General features: G+C 45.0%; 1 protein-coding gene across 1 annotated transcript; it reads left to right on the plus strand.

Annotated features, from left to right (window-relative positions):
* Positions 1 to 825: 825 nt before the first annotated feature.
* Positions 826 to 12,841, plus strand: LOC310772150 (unconventional myosin-Id-like; the record flags this gene model as incomplete). The annotated part of the gene is made up of 9 exons (XM_083664598.1): positions 826 to 852; positions 4,714 to 4,767; positions 4,879 to 4,974; positions 5,935 to 6,051; positions 6,357 to 6,563; positions 10,184 to 10,329; positions 10,434 to 10,548; positions 11,721 to 11,891; positions 12,771 to 12,841. Coding segments are annotated over exons 4-9 (791 nt in total), but the record flags the coding sequence as incomplete, so codon positions are not given.
* Positions 12,842 to 16,356: the final 3,515 nt, after the last annotated feature.

Raw genomic sequence — 16,356 nt, forward strand, 5'->3', positions numbered from 1 at the left:
AGGGGGGGGGGGTCACATCAACAACTACCTGCTGGAGAAGGTGAGAGAAGAGGGGTAGGATGGGAGGGTGAGGGGGGGGGGGGGTCACATCAACAACTACCTGCTGGAGAAGGTGAGAGAGAAGAGGGGTAGGATGAGAGAGTGAGGGGGGGGGGGGGTCACATCAACAACTACCTGCTGGAGAAGGTGAGAGAGAAGAGGGGTAGGATGACAGAGTGATGTAGGGGGGGGGGGGTCACATCAACAACTACCTGCTGGAGAAGGTGAGAGAAGAGGGGTAGGATGGAGAGGTGAGGGGGGGGGGGGGTCACATCAACAACTACCTGCTGGAGAAGGTGAGAGAGAAGAGGGGTAGGATGAGAGAGTGAGGGGGGGGGGGGGTCACATCAACAACTACCTGCTGGAGAAGGTGAGAGAGAAGAGGGGTAGGATGAGAGAGTGAGGGGGGGGGGGGGGTCACATCAACAACTACCTGCTGGAGAAGGTGAGAGAGAGAGGGGTAGGATGAGAGAGTGAGGGGGGAGGGGGGGTCACATCAACAACTACCTGCTGGAGAAGGTGAGAGAGAAGAGGGGTAGGATGAGAGAGTGAGGGGGGGGGGGGTCACATCAACAACTACCTGCTGGAGAAGGTGAGAGAGAAGAGGGGTAGGATGAGAGAGTGAGGGGGGGGGGGGGTCACATCAACAACTACCTGCTGGAGAAGGTGAGAGAGAGAGGGTTAGGATGAGAGAGTGAGGGGGGAAGGGGGGGTCACATCAACAACTACCTGCTGGAGAAGGTGAGAGAGAAGAGGGGTAGGATGAGAGAGTGAGGGGGGGGGGGACACATCAACAACTACCTGCTGGAGAAGGTGAGAGAGAAGAGGGGTAGGATGAGAGAGTGAGGGGGGGGGGGGTCACATCAACAACTACCTGCTGGAGAAGGTGAGAGAGAGGAGGGGTAGGATGGGAGAGTGAGGGGGGGGGGGTCACATCAACAACTACCTGCTGGAGAAGGTGAGAGAGAAGAGGGGTAGGATGAGAGAGTGAGGGGGGGGGGGGTCACATCAACAACTACCTGCTGGAGAAGGTGAGAGAGAGGAGGGGTAGGATGGGAGAGTGAGGGGGGGGGGGTCACATCAACAACTACCTGCTGGAGAAGGTGAGAGAGAAGAGGGGTAGGATGAGAGAGTGAGGGGGGGGGGGGTCACATCAACAACTACCTGCTGGAGAAGGTGAGAGAGAAGAGGGGTAGGATGAGAGAGTGAGGGGGGGGGGGGGGGTCACATCAACAACTACCTGCTGGAGAAGGTGAGAGAGAAGAGGGGTAGGATGAGAGAGTGAGGGGAGGGGGGGTCACATCAACAACTACCTGCTGGAGAAGGTGAGAGAGAAGAGGGGTAGGATGAGAGAGTGAGGGGGGGGGGGGTCACATCAACAACTACCTGCTGGAGAAGGTGAGAGAGAAGAGGGGTAGGATGAGAGAGTGAGGGGGGGGGGGTCGGAGAGCAGACCGGACTACATCAGGGGTCCCAGAAAAACTGATAGCCACATACGGTAGACTGTAAAGCAGGCGTGCCCAATCGCGGTCTACTGGTCGACCGCGGACTGACCCCAGGTCGATCGCGAGGGGTGTCAAAAATCGATTATAAAAAATAAAAATAATAAATAAAATAATAATAATCAAATAAAATATAATGGAAGTACATGCAGTTGTTTATTTTAATTATGGATCATAATACAATGCAATTCCAAATGCACCTTTACTTTAAAAGTAGCCACACAGTGAGAAAAAAGAAAGTGAGAAAAAATAAATCATGTATTGGGGAAAATAAGTGATGCATCGATTTAAGATGCATCGAGATGCACCGATAATCATAATCGAATCAAATCGTAGCCCTCTGAATCGTAATCGAATCGAATCGTGAGGCCAGTGAAGATTCACAGCCCTAATGTCAAGTGGTTGTGGTGGGACAACGAGAAAGTGTTGTGAGGTTAGTTACTGCAGGCTGGAAACGATGTGTGTGCGTTTGCGATGTTGAAACTGGACTGGTAGATCTCAGGAGGCGGGCTACTTGAAAAGTAGATCTTGGGTCAAAAAAGGTTGGGCACCCCTGCTGTAAAGTAAGATGGAAGTAGCCACTGTGATGTCACCCACTGGTTTGTGTGACTGCCGTTTTGAAGCCGCTATTTTGGCATTTTCACGGTGGCCAGTAGTGATGTCAATTTGGACGAGAAGAAGAGCCGCAGCACCGCCTGCTATTGGTCTGTGATCAGCGAGCTGCGTGAGAGTCTATTTGACTCTAAAGAGGTGACTGGTTGAGCATCACTGTATCAAGGCATCTGGTTCTCTCTGGCTGCCTTGTTTGTTGGGTGGTTTGATGATGACTTGTCCATATAAGTGACGTCTCCGGTTCCTTTCACTTCTGAGTAGACTGCATCTGGAACACCGTCGTGGCTCTGTCTGATTGGCCGCTGTAAGTCACACCATCGTGGCTCTGTCTGATTGGCCGCTGTAAGTCACACCGTCGTGGCTCTGTCTGATTGGCCGCTGTAAGTCACGCTGTAAGTCACGTATTTTCACCCCCTGTAACAGTTGACATGAAAGGTGAAATTATCTATCGAGACCAAAACCGGAAACATGTTTATTTCTGCTGTAAAGGCCGGGCATTTTCACATAGGGCTGAATGGGGAATGACCTTTTGGAGCCAGCCTCAAGTGGCCACGGCATGGAACTACAGTTTTTGGTACTCCCGCATTGGCCTCAATTTTGACAACCTGAACTCTCCCCTCGTGCCCTCGATAGTGACCCCACCTCTAAATAGAAGTACCGAAAAGTTCTGCTCCTTTTGTCATTTTTAGATGTACATCATTTCGTCTGAGCCTGTTTAACGAAGGCGATGACGAAGATGTGTGACGGAGCCGTCCGTAAATAGATGTTCCCCGTGAAGAGGTGTTAATGAATAGCTCACCTGGGGCTACTGTACATGACGCTGAGGCTGTATTTATCCTCAGTGTTAAAGAACCGTCTGGCGCTCGCAGCAGGTGTGAACGATGGTGCCATGATCCATTCTCACAGAGAGATATATATCACAGAATTAACCACAGCCCCACTCCTCTGTCAGCAGCCTAATGGTTTCTGCTGTACTTCCTTGTTGGTAGTGGCTTTGCTTTCAGTGCGGGCTTCAACCAACAAACACTAACGCTTTAAAACGGCGGGTGGTGATGCATCTTGTTGTATGTCTAGGCTCTGTTTGTTGTTTTATGCTTTATTTTTCCGATTCCCACTGATGATTGGCCAAACGCAGAGCCCATGTATATAGAAGAGTTGCGACATCTCCATTCACTCCAATGCACCAGTTTTTTACATTGCAAAAGGAACTTTTGGCAAAAAGGAACTTTTGGGAAGTAAGGTTCTGGATTAAGGAGCGCTGTCGACTTGCAGCAGAATGGACCGTTTGTGATGTACTTTGAAAGGGGTGACGTTTAAATAATCAAATTGTATATTATCAGCTTTATTTTATGCATTCAAACGTTGCGCGAGACCCCTTCCTGGATCTGCATTTTGGACCTCCGCTGACGCCACTCTCTTACTAGATTGCTCTGGCCAAACGTAGTTGGCATGATGTGAACCTGACATATTTCCAGCAAAGGAGTTGAATGCAGTTCAATCAGACAAAGATTCGGAACCAGAAACATCAACAGTATCACATCAGGTTTCAGTGTCAGATCAGATCTAAACCAAACTTGTGTGTGTGTGTGTGTGTGTGTGTGTGGGGGGGGGGTTATGTCAACTACACACCTGTGACTGCATTTTGCGTGGTGTGGGGCAATGTGGGGTGGCCCGCCCCCTTGCTCGGATCACGCCCATTTTCGAACTCAACCGTCATTTTGAGGTCCTGTAAGAAAGTTTCATGACTGCGTCTTGCACGGCTTTGACGATATCACGCTTACAAAATCTGTCCATAGACAAATAAACACAAAGATCTACGAGGTAAAAACAATACCAGCACTGCTCTCGCAGCTGGTAATCAAAGACAAAGAGAAAGAGCTTATTTCTAATCTAGAGAGACCGACGATAGCCTCAATAGGCCAGAATGCAATGCAGCCAGAAGATGCGTTGTGTTTTGAGTAATAAAGGGGCGTGGCTCTAGATTTTTCTCATCTGTAAAAACGTGGCTCTCTTGCTCTTATGATGCCATCACTGTTGCTCTCTCCTCCTACATCAGAATCAGAATCACTTTTATTGCCACAGTATGCAAGTTACATGAGGAATTTGTCTTAGTGTCTGTATGCAGCGTAGCGGTCACATCAATATACAGAGATAAGAAGTAGGAAGATAACTAAAGACAATCACAAAGTTGCAAGTGCAATCAAATCGAGTAAATATATACAATATGTACATGAGTGGTGAAGTGTTCCGTGGATAATAAATATGAATTTACGTTGGATTTACATAAGATTTACAGACTGAGTTAAATAGACGTTAAATAGGCAGTGGATTTACATGAATTTACAGTCGGACTTAAATAAGTACATTATTATGTACATTATCTCCTACAGCTGAAGTTCAGGCCTGTTCTCTTGGGGTTGTTGAAATGCACTCTGGGAAATGTAGGAAATCACTCAGTGAAGTAGAAGACAACGAGGCAGGGTGAGGGACTGATATATAGCAGTATAATGTCTAAGGATAGATTTGTCCTTTAATACCATAATCCGTTGTCCCATTCAAGTCTAGAGTGGTGCAGCAGCAAGACGGTGAGAGGAACTTCCACTCTTTCTACCAGGTAAACAAACCACTGACGCAAAGTTGAAAACTGTATCGACTTGATTAGATAGGACCTTATGGTTCTCTCGCACGAAACTAACTGCTATTATGTTCTGTGTGCTTTTCACAGTTATTGCGTGGCGGCTCTGCTGAAACGCTGGAATCCTTTCACCTGCAGAACGACCCTGCCGTTTATGCGTACACCAAGGAAGGAGCTGGGTCAAGTGTGAGTTCACCACCTTTCATTTTTGAGAGTTTAATTACAAACGGAGCTATTTCAAAAAGTACTATTCCTATTAAATGACATCAACCCTTATAAAATAATTGATTGCATGATTTTAAAGCCCCAATATTTAACTTCTAACTTCTTCTTTTTTGTACCTTAAAGGGATAGTTCACATTTTTTAAACCCTAGCCTATTTACAAAGTACAGCTTGACCCCATTGATCTTGCATGTATTTTAGGCCCACCTATCCAGAGTAGGGCTAGGGTTTAAAAAATGTGAAGTATCCCTTTAATATAACAGCCTTTCAATCATGTTGATGGTATACTGACTGAATATGGAGAATGGCACCTCTATCATGACCACTCTGCGCCCTGAACGCCTGTATCCTGCACCATGTAACTTTGAGGCTCCGTCCCGGAGCATGTCAAGTTGCCTGGAACTTGTAACTCAATTTCCTGCACAGCTCTTTCAGATTAAAAGTTTCCCACTGACAAAATAACAGGATGCTTTTATTGTGAAAGACATACAGGAAGTGAAATGTGTTTATAGTTTGCTCGCTTGATCAGCACCGCAATTAGTGACTTGTTTCAATAAAACATGTTGACACAACAACATTTGGGGATATTTGGAGCTATTTTCCCCCCAGCACATCAGTTAAGGTTAGCAACGTAGAGGGTAACAAGCAGAAACTGTAAAATAAGGCTCATATCTGAACATACAAACAGGGAATTGTAGCATTTATTAGCATCTGTATTTACCCCTTGTGGTGTTTTTGCTGCTCAGCACAAAGTTACACATTGTGCTTTCAAATCAATTATTGTACCTTTTAACTACAGATACTTCTTTTAGAGACACTGAATGATCGACGTGTGGTGATTTTCTCACTGCATCTTTATTTGTGCTGGTTAAGATTCATCCCCGAAAATAAAACTATTTGTGCAAAATCTCGCTTTCTTTTAGACGTCCAACAATGATCGCACGAGCCACAAAGCTGTGATGAGCGCGCTGGAAGCGATCGGCTTCTCAACAGAGGAGATTGACTCAGTTTACAGGATCCTGGCTACCATTCTTCTTCTGGTAAGTGTTACACTCGTGTGTTGGGTAAACATTATTTGAAAATTATAATGCATATGTTTTTAAGATTAAAATGTATGAAACTGTCAAATGGATATAGATAAATGTATAGTTTATTTTTGCCTGTATCTTCTTTGATCTCTCTCTCTCTTTTGCATCAGCAGCAGAGTAGGCTAAAGCTTCAATTCATGAGATCACCAACATTATTAAAGCAACCAATATTAAGGATTGCAAGGGTTCATGACGATTCACACTTTCCCCCGCTCCGCTCTGCTCCGCTCCGCTCCGCTGTGCCCATCTGCCTCCAGGGTAACATCCAGTTTGAGAGTGACGGCGAGAGCGTCCAGATCGTGGGCAGGGACACGGTGAAACACATCGCCGAGCTGACGACCACAGAGCCCGAAAACGTCAACAAGAGCCTGCTGTACCGCACCGTGGCCACCGGGGGCGGGGAGGTCATCGAGAAGGGACACACAGAGCAGGACGCCTGCTTTGGGCGGAACGCTTTCGTCAAGGTACAGGTGTCTCTCTTACTCTTACTCTTACTGCCATGGGGAGTAAAATGGCTCCCAACTACGCTAATTTGTATGTTGGCCTTCTTGAAACTAATCTCATTTTGAATCCTCTCTACAATCCTTTTTTACCACATATCCAATTATGGAAAAGGTACATAGATGATATCTTCTTGATCTGGACTGGGTCTGCTACAGAACTGAGTGCTTTTCACACATTTCTTAATAACAGCAGTGCATCTCTGAAATTTACTTTGGCCTCAGATCAGACTTGTATTAATTTTCTGGATATTTTGATTTGCAAATCCAATGACAGATTGATTACAGATCTGTATAGAAAACCAACAGATCGTAACTCCTTACTTCATGCCGAGAGCTTTCATCCTACACCTCTCAAAAAGGGCATTCCTATTGGCCAGTTTAAGCGGTTACGTAGGAACTGCACTACAGATGAATCCTTTTCTGCTCATTCCAAAGACCTTGAAGCACGGTTCCGACAGCGTGGTTATCCAGAATACTGGATACAACCAGCTTCCACTAAGTATCATGGCTGTACACAACATGATTGTCTCACCACTAGGGAGAGACAGAGTGGAGAGCAACCCATTAATTGTATTATTCAATACTCTCCTCTTGGCCGGCAGTTTGAGAAGATAATAAAAAAACATTGGCATATTCTCAGTTCTGACCCTGCCCTCAGCAAAACATTCTCATCTCCACCTCGTCTCGTTTATAAAAGACCTCCCAACCTCAAGACCCTTCTGGTCAGGTCTCATTTACCACAACCTGCCCCTTCTCACTTCCTGTCTAAGATTCCAGATGGAAATTACAAATGTGGTAGATGCGCCCAGTGTAACTTCACTTATAAATGTAACACATTCAACCACCCAGTCACTGGTAAATGTTACAAAATCAAAGGTATTATCAGTTGTACTACAGTCAATATCATCTATATGATTAAGTGTGTTTGTGGGTTGGCCTATATTGGCAAATCTTCCAGAGCCTTGAAGACCAGGATTTCTGAACATAGGAGTGACATCAGGACTAAGGACTTTAAAAATCCTGTAGCCCTTCACTTTTCTCAGGCTCAACATTGTATTTCATCATTGAAATATATTGGCATAGAGCATGTCAAAATGCCACCTAGAGGAGGAGACCTCAACGCTCTACTCCTAAGGAGAGAAGCATACTGGATCTCAACTTTAGACACAGTTGCTAGGGGCCTGAATGAATCATTTGACCTCAGACCGTTCCTGTAGCTACTCTTATTTTAATCTTTATTTCCACTTTTGTATTTCTACTTTTGTAACTCAGATGTGTATTTTTGAACTGCCTACTTCCTGTCTATTAGCAGAGTTGTATGCCCTAGGTGCTCTTTTTGTAACCTATATTCATATTTAATGTACTTTTACTGATTATATGATTGGAGAATAGTCTGTTCTCTTTCTTCGTAACTATTGCCTTTGTTTAATATTAAATTTTGTGTATTGCATTGTCCATTGTAGGCTATTGGGGTCTTTGTTTCTCCTACACAGGATTTAACAGGAGTTTCTTTGCCGTTTTTTAGCTCCACCCCATCTGATCTCCTACACTCGGCATATATTGCATTTTCTTAATTGTTTGTCTTGGGTTTGTATACTTAATTGATTTATTTACTTGTGTGAAGCAAGATGCACTCTATTTTCTTACTGGTTGATTGTGCTCACATGACACCTTTTTTTTCCCCTCTGCCAATTGGTTGTTGGGTGTGACCCATACTGTATAAATTTGAGTGCTCTGTCATTTCCTGCTTCATTTCTGAAGAAGGTCCTTGTTGACCGAAACGTCAAAAATAAATCGACTGGGAGCAAGTCAAGCAGTGTGCGGACTCTATTTCTTTTTACAGGTGTCTCTCTTAACCTGACACTGTCAGATGGTTTGTTTTCACATAACCAGCTGGGAACGAGTTGTCGGGCACTTTCAAAAAATACCTGGCAGGTGATTGGATGAGCCATTTGTCTATCACGGGCTCGCTTCTGGCTGGCGTCACACAAAAGCCCGCCCATCGCTGCCTCATATGATGCTGATTGGTGCAAACCACCGGTGGTTCGGATTCAAACGAATAGATTGGAACGTGGCAAAATCGTCATCTCATGATCTCGTGCGAATCCAGCTGCCTTGTGAGGTTATCTCTCTCTCTCTCTCTCACTCTCTCCCTCTCTCTCTCTCTGTTTGCTCTCAATGTTTATCAGCACAGCGTACGACTCAATTTGTGTTTGACGAACTAGCTAATTGGGATGATTTACACGGTATGCTGAGCCAAGTGGCCGATCAATACATGAAACACTGCAGATTGCCTCGCCATGAGGGAAGTGATGTTAACACATTCACTGCCAGACGTTTTTTTTTTACTGTAGTTAGCTTCTGCCAGAGGGTTTTTTTGAGGATTCTGGCTCATCTTTCAAGACCCGAGGATTCTTTTCTGCTAAGATTTTGTGAACACACAATATCTCAAAAGAACTAATAGAATGTGTGCTTTCTCTGTCTAAAAGAGTTAGTTTGTAGAGTTAGTAGTTATGTAAGCATTAGCAGTTGAATACAGCATGGTTTCAGCGTCAGAAAAATGATTCAGAGATAAACGGCTTTTTGTGAAATTCGATAGAACAGTCACTTTAACCATTCATTTTTGGCTCTCTCTCTCTCTCTCTCCCTCCCCCTCTCGCTCTCTCTCTCTCTCTCTCTCCCTCCCTCTCGCTCTCCCTCCCTCTCTCTCTCTCTCTCTCTCTCTCTCTCTCCCTCCCTCTCGCTCTCCCTCCCTCTCTCTCTCTCTCCCGGAGACGCACTAGGTTTAATCCTAGTGAGAGGGGGAGAGGGAGAGAGAGAGAGAGAGAGAGAGAGAGGGAGGGAGGGAGGGAGAGAGAGAGAGCGAGAGAGAGAGAGAGAGAGAGAGAGAGAGAGAGAGAGAGAGGGAGAGAGCGAGAGGGAGAGTTGCTTCCAACTCCTCCCTCCGTGGGCGTTCTTCTTGGCTGCAGCGGCCGTGTCACAAGCTTGTCACCAGTCTCACTGCTTTGCTGCTGTCCTGTGCCTGTCTGCGCGGCCGCTGTTTGAGGAAGTCTGGATGGACTCGCTCGCTTCTTGGAGTTTTGGTTGAGAGAAGCTTTTGCGATTCTGGTCATATTTATGCTGCGTGTTTCAAAGTGTGTTCCACCTGTAATCTATTATGCAAATTTGCAATCCCGCATCGCCAGCAATCAGCGCGAAAACGAAAGCGTTTTCCCCCATCCATTTTCATGAGAATGGCTGCTTTTTGCTTGCCTTCCTCTAGTCAGGAGGGCACTGTCGCCACTTAGTGGCTCGGTGGAATGGGTTGTAAACGTTCGGTGGCTCCAATAATTATATAAGAGATGTAAAAGGGTTAGATGCACATCCCACGGTCAAAAAAAAAAAAATCATTTTTTTGACGTATTAATACGTCATTGGCAGTCAACCGTTGGATTATTTTTGACGTATTAATACGTCAATGGCAGTGAACGTGTTAACATGGTCGCTCTCGCTTGCTTTTCTTGTATCTAATTTTCACAGTTGTCACATGATCTTAATCTCTGGCTCTATTATTACACGCTGTCTTGTGTTTTGCACTGCAGGCTCTCTACGAGAGACTTTTCGGCTGGATCGTAGGCCGCATCAACGCCATAATTGAAGTTAAGGACTACAACCCAATGCTTCATGGGAAAAACACAGTCATTGGCGTGCTGGATATCTACGGCTTTGAGATCTTTGACAACAACAGGTTGGCATCTGGTCTCTAGTATCTGTTCAGCTAAATGGATGAGGGTCAGTCAGTGATGATGATGATGATGATGGTGATGTGTTTGTTCCCGTGTTGTCGGACAGTTTCGAACAGTTCTGCATTAACTACTGCAACGAGAAGCTGCAGCAACTCTTCATCGAGCTGATCCTCCGACAGGAGCAAGACGAGTACGAGAGAGAGGGCATCACCTGGCAGCATGTGAGAGCACACGCGTGTTCGCACACACGCACGCACACACACACACACACAGACACACAGACACACACACACACACACACACACGCATGCATGCACACACACACGCACGCACGCACACACACAGACACACAGACACACACGCATGCATGCACACACACACGCACGCGCTCGCGCGCGCAAACACACACAGAATGACACGTGTATGCATAATGTGCCATGTGAACACTCTCTCCCTTACTCTTGCTCACAGCCACCCCACCTCCCCCACAAACACAAACACAAACATGACATTTACTCACAAAAGTATAGCTACTCAGCGCCGCGGGAAGTAGGGGTGCTGCAGGTGCTGCAGCACCCCCTAGATTTTTTCCCAACAATTTTTTTTTTTTTTTTTTTTTTTTTACAAATGTAATTAAAAATATTTTGCAGTGCACTATGTTCCTTTCTTGTTTTAGAATGTTTCGGGAAATGAAAATGTAGCCTATTTAAATAGAATTATCAACAATAACAATCAAGGAAGTTACATGCTTGTAGGCTAGAGAAGAAGAAGACATGTTGTGTTGAACCAACCAACAACCAATACGAATTGTTTAATCTGGCAATAAAGAAATGTGAACTTGACATGCTATTTTAATAGCCTACTCAAAAATGCACCTCCCACTATACAGCAAAGAGAGGAGTCAATGTTTATTGATATATGCCATTCAGATCAGAATAACTAGTCTAGTCATTAAGTTTGCTGATAATATTTCTATCATGTTAAGTCTGTGTCATGTTAACTGGTGTATTCAGAGCAAATAGGGAGATATAGAGCATTATCATCATGCTATATATCTCCCTCTTTGCTCTGAATGAGTGAGAAAAGGAGAAAATACTGAATAATTACATCACAACAGTATCCTAATGTTAATTTAAAATGAGATATTCCTCTAAATATGGCAAAAAAATGTAAAAAAAAACGTCCACATTTTTTTCCTCCCAGCACCCCCTGCTTAAAATGACTTCCAGCGGCCCTGTAGCTACTGTACATGTGAAGCACCATATGAGCCCACTACACACATGCACTCAAACGTGCCCCCCCCCCTCACACACACACGTGTGCACACACATGCTGACATGCCTCAATCCACTTCCGTGACTTGCCTGACGATGACACTGTCCCCACGCCGCAGATCGACTACTTCAACAACCAGATCATCGTGGATCTGGTGGAGCAGCCCCACAAAGGCATCCTCTCCATCCTGGACGAGGCTTGCCTCAGCGTGGGTAAAGTGACCGACACCGTCTGCCTGGACAGCATGGACACCAAGCTGGCCCAGCACCCGCACTACACCTCCCGCAAGGTCAGCGCGACGCGCCCCCCGCCGCCTCAGTCCACATTCAGCCTTCCTCTCAGCATCGCAGCCATTTCCAAAAACCCATCAATCATAACAACTGTCATTTAATTGACCAATAGTCGATAGCATTCTTGAGGTCTTCAGCTGCCATACAAAAGCAGAACACACACACACACACACACTTTCTCAATGTGAAACTGAGAAAATTTTAATAATTTTAGTTTTGTAAAGAGATTTTTCAGGCAAAAGTTACTGGCTTCCATAAGGCTGGGCCATAATCCAGGGTTACACTGTAACAAATCACAATCCACTGTGAAATGCTTTGTGTATAAATTTGAGCTGTTACAAATTCCCGATTCTTCAAAATGAATAAATTCCAGCCACCAGGGTGTGTTGGTGATCAGGGATCAATGCTACCACCAAGTTTTCATAGGTGTTATATTATTGGTTGGAATCTTTATATTCGCCTTTTAGTATGTGATGATGTAACCACTAAATAGACACCGTTTTTTTGGAATTAATGGAATTTTGATATATATATTTTAAACATTGATTGTTAAATAGGTGTACATTGTGATATGGAGAAGAATTATCTAACAAGATTTTAAAATAGAGTAATTTTTCACTCCACTTATTGCTCTAATGCAGTTCCACCTTTCGGTCAGTAGAGAGCAGAGTTTCCCCTGGAGAGTGTCGTTTCAAAAGCCCTCATAAGATGCTCCCCTGTTGAGCTCTGATATGAAATGAGAAAAGTCATTCATCACTCCCTTCTCTCAAAGCTGACATTTATATCTCTTCTGTAAATGTGTGCCATTACATGTCATCAGAAAATCGCTCGTCTTGTCTTTTGTCTCTGCACTCAAACACTTTTGTCTCCTTGTCCAGCTCAGCCCCAGTGACAAGACCATGGACTTCCAGAGACACTTCCGTATTCGCCACTACGCCGGAGACGTCACGTGAGTCTCTCACATTATTGACACTCTTCATTACGCTCCGCATCCTCTCCTCAGTCTGCGGCTGAGAAAGTGACAGGCTGTTGTGTAGAGTTAAGAAGCATAAGCCATATACAGTCCTCTTACTAAGATAGGTCAATTTATGACATGGACAGTTATTCATAGAGGCATCCAGGGGCGTCATGCAAGCCAAAAATCTGAGGGGGCGAACTCTGGCGGGGGTTGGAAGCCAGATTTAGAGGAATATCTCATTTTAAATTAACAGACTGAGCAGGTGTAACCATAAGGCTATTTTCCAAACTGCTCAGCCTCCTGGAAAGATCCATAATCACCAGACTAAGTACATTGCCACTGCCCAGGCTCAATGGACTTGACAAAAAAGGGAGACCACATGTTTCAAAGCAATGTAACACAATGTTTATTTTGGCTGGTATTGCCTTTTCAGAAGGTAGAAATCTTTCCTCTAGAGCAGGGGTTCCCAACCTTTTTTGTGCCAAGGACTGGTAGATACATGGGAAAAAAAAGTCGCGGACCGGTTGTCAATTCTAATGGTTTTAGTTATATATATTTACTCACCAGGTGGCGACAAAGGGTAAATAACAGCCTTTTGTGTTGTACTGTATGTAGCCTATACAGTATTTATGTTTTTGTTTTAACCACAAACATACATAAACGTAAACTTGAAACTATGTTTCAACTACCATACACAGCCTATAATAATATAGCCTATGTTTATTTAAAAAAAAATATATATATATATATATATATTTTACCTCTCAAAAATCTGAGGGGGCAATTGCCCCCTCAGTTACAATGGGCATGACGCTTCTGGAGGCATCCCAGTGGCATAGTTAGCATTTGTGCTAAAAATGACAGCTTTATTGACTAGAAAATGTTCTATATTCATACATTAGTTTGGACAAAAATTATCCTTACTGCCCTGAAATTAAAAGACTTTGGTTAATATTCAGCCGAGCCCTTTAAGTCTGATAATATATTATTTGTATGCATATGCATAATATAGCATTATGATGCTAGAAGTAAGTATCCCACAGCTGGAATTAGTTGTCCATGATATTCCTAGAGGTCACAGGAAACATAAAGAGCTGGCTGATGGTTTAGGGAAATTTCTGAAAAATTGTCAGATTACAGCAAAGATCATTTCCATGACTACGTCCATCTCATTGAAGATGTTCGAGCGAAAGATAAGAACTTAATCCTTCCAACAATAACATACACACACGTTTTTGGCATTTGCAAAGGTCTGTGGTTAAATGTGTGCCTCCATTTCAGGGTTTACCTGTTTCCATTTGCAGAATAGAGTTAACTCAGCTTCTTAGGACTGGAATGAATAGAATAGCCATGCCTAATCAAATCTGGAACGGTCATTTGATTGGTTCACCACCTTAAGATGTTCTGTCACAGAATATTATATATACTGTATATATATATATATATATATATATATATATATATATATATATATATATATATATATATATATATAGGCTACTACGGTGATGGCATAAGGCAACTGTGCCATGACTACATCTAAATTCTATGGTAGGCAGCCATATAGAAGTGCGTCAAAAGAAATTACCTTGCCCCATCAGAAAGTGTATGTTCTATTTGTGTGTGTGTGTGTGTGTGTGTGTGTGTGTGTGTGTGTGTGTGGCTGTGCACGTGCGTGCGTGCGTGTGTGCGTACATGTGTGTATTATAAAAGCTAATTCTGTTTTGGGCATGTTTGCTGTCAATAATCACAATAGAGAGAGAGACAGGAGAGACTAGGGGGCGACAGAGAGGAGTTGACCTGCAAAAAGATCCCAGATGGGATTCGATGCCAGGATGTTGCGTTTCTATGGTAACATAAGCCAACTAGGACGCGCCTGATGCGATAAATCCATAGCACACAGCTTGGTTATTGCTATCAAACTTATTTTAGTTATTGATATAAATCATGTGGGATTTAGGATTGTCTCAGCTTTTACACTCTCTGAATGCATTATTGCTTTTTGTTGACGTCAGTGGCTGTTTGCTTTATGAGGAGTTGAGCGGTCCAGACGAGGCCCCCCAGTGGTCGCTGGCTGCACATCACTTCTTGGCTGTGAGGAGATTTACACGGCTCACGTGTTGCTGCTGTCCTCAATCCAGAGAGGAGAGAGGACGTCAATATGTCAATGGAACAAGAAAGCAGCAGGACGGGGAGGGAGGCAGCTGATGAGACCGCCTTGGCTCGGCCAGATGTATTGTAGCAGCTGCTGTCATCAAGGAGAACCAGAGTCTGAGGGTTACTGAGGGTCTCTGACTCGGGGAAATCCAGGCTAATAGTGAGGGTCTCTGACTCGGGGGAAATCCAGGTTAATACTGTGTCCAACACATGCTGGAACGGGTTCATGTCTATGTTCCCTCAGATCAGTATCTAATGCGATATGTCCTTTCCCAGGATGGTGAAGGCATGGCATGCCCTACTCTGCGTCTGATTGGCTTTCCCTGCTATTTTACCCTAACCCTAACCAAACATCACTCCTCATGCCTCGAACTATAACCAATCATCACTCCCCATGCCTAAACCTAACCAATCCATCACTCCCCATGCCTAAACCTAACCCTATCAGAGTAGCCTAAGGTGACTTTTGTCATCCTTTTTTTATGGGGGGGGGGGGGTACCTACACCTAAACCCCTAACCCTGATGGAAATATAGGACTGAGGGAACATAGGACTGAGGGAACATAGGACTGAGGAAATATAGGACTGAGGAAATATAGGACTGAGGAAATATAGGACTGAGGAAATATAGGACTGAGGAAATATAGGACTGAGGGAACATAGGACTGAGGGAACATAGGACTGAGGGAACATAGGACTGAGGGAACATAGGACTGAGGGAACATAGGACTGAGGGAACATAGGACTGAGGGAACATAGGACTGAGGGAACATAGGGACACCAAGCAATTTCTAGCTCTGCAATCATCCATCGCTGACACAGTTACTGTGCTGTGCCCCTCCTCTCCCCCGGGCGCCACTTTCACGTCAGCGTAACGTCGTAACGATAAGAGCGTGCAGCAGCGGCGTGACAGTGACAGATGGCCGTCACTGTCACTCTGCGTCCTCGTCACCCGGCCTCGCCCTCCTCCTCCCCGGGCCGCAGGCATCGGACTGAGCCATCCATCCTATCCTATCCCGGTCTATCTAAATATACCCCCTGTCCCAGCCACCTTCTGCCTCTCCCTCCCCTCAGCCAAACCGCCACTGTCGCAGGCGTTGACCTACTTCACGTCCTCCCTCCCTCCCTCCCTCGCCTCCTCCCTCCCTCCCTCCCTCCCTCCCTCGCCTCCTCCCTCCCTCCCTCCCTCCCTCGCCTCCTTCTTTCCTTCCCTTCCCTCGTTCCATTTTCCCTCCCTCCCGCCTCGCCTCGCACACTGCCATCCTCACCTGGCTCTCCTCGCCGTCCACACTTTCATTCCCTGCAGTATTTCATCCTGCACACGCAGCACTTTGAGCAGCACTATGCTT

This window comes from Poromitra crassiceps (assembly GCF_964638095.1).
Source record: "Poromitra crassiceps genome assembly, contig: HAP1_SCAFFOLD_2105, whole genome shotgun sequence".
Lineage (NCBI taxonomy): Eukaryota > Metazoa > Chordata > Actinopteri > Beryciformes > Melamphaidae > Poromitra > Poromitra crassiceps.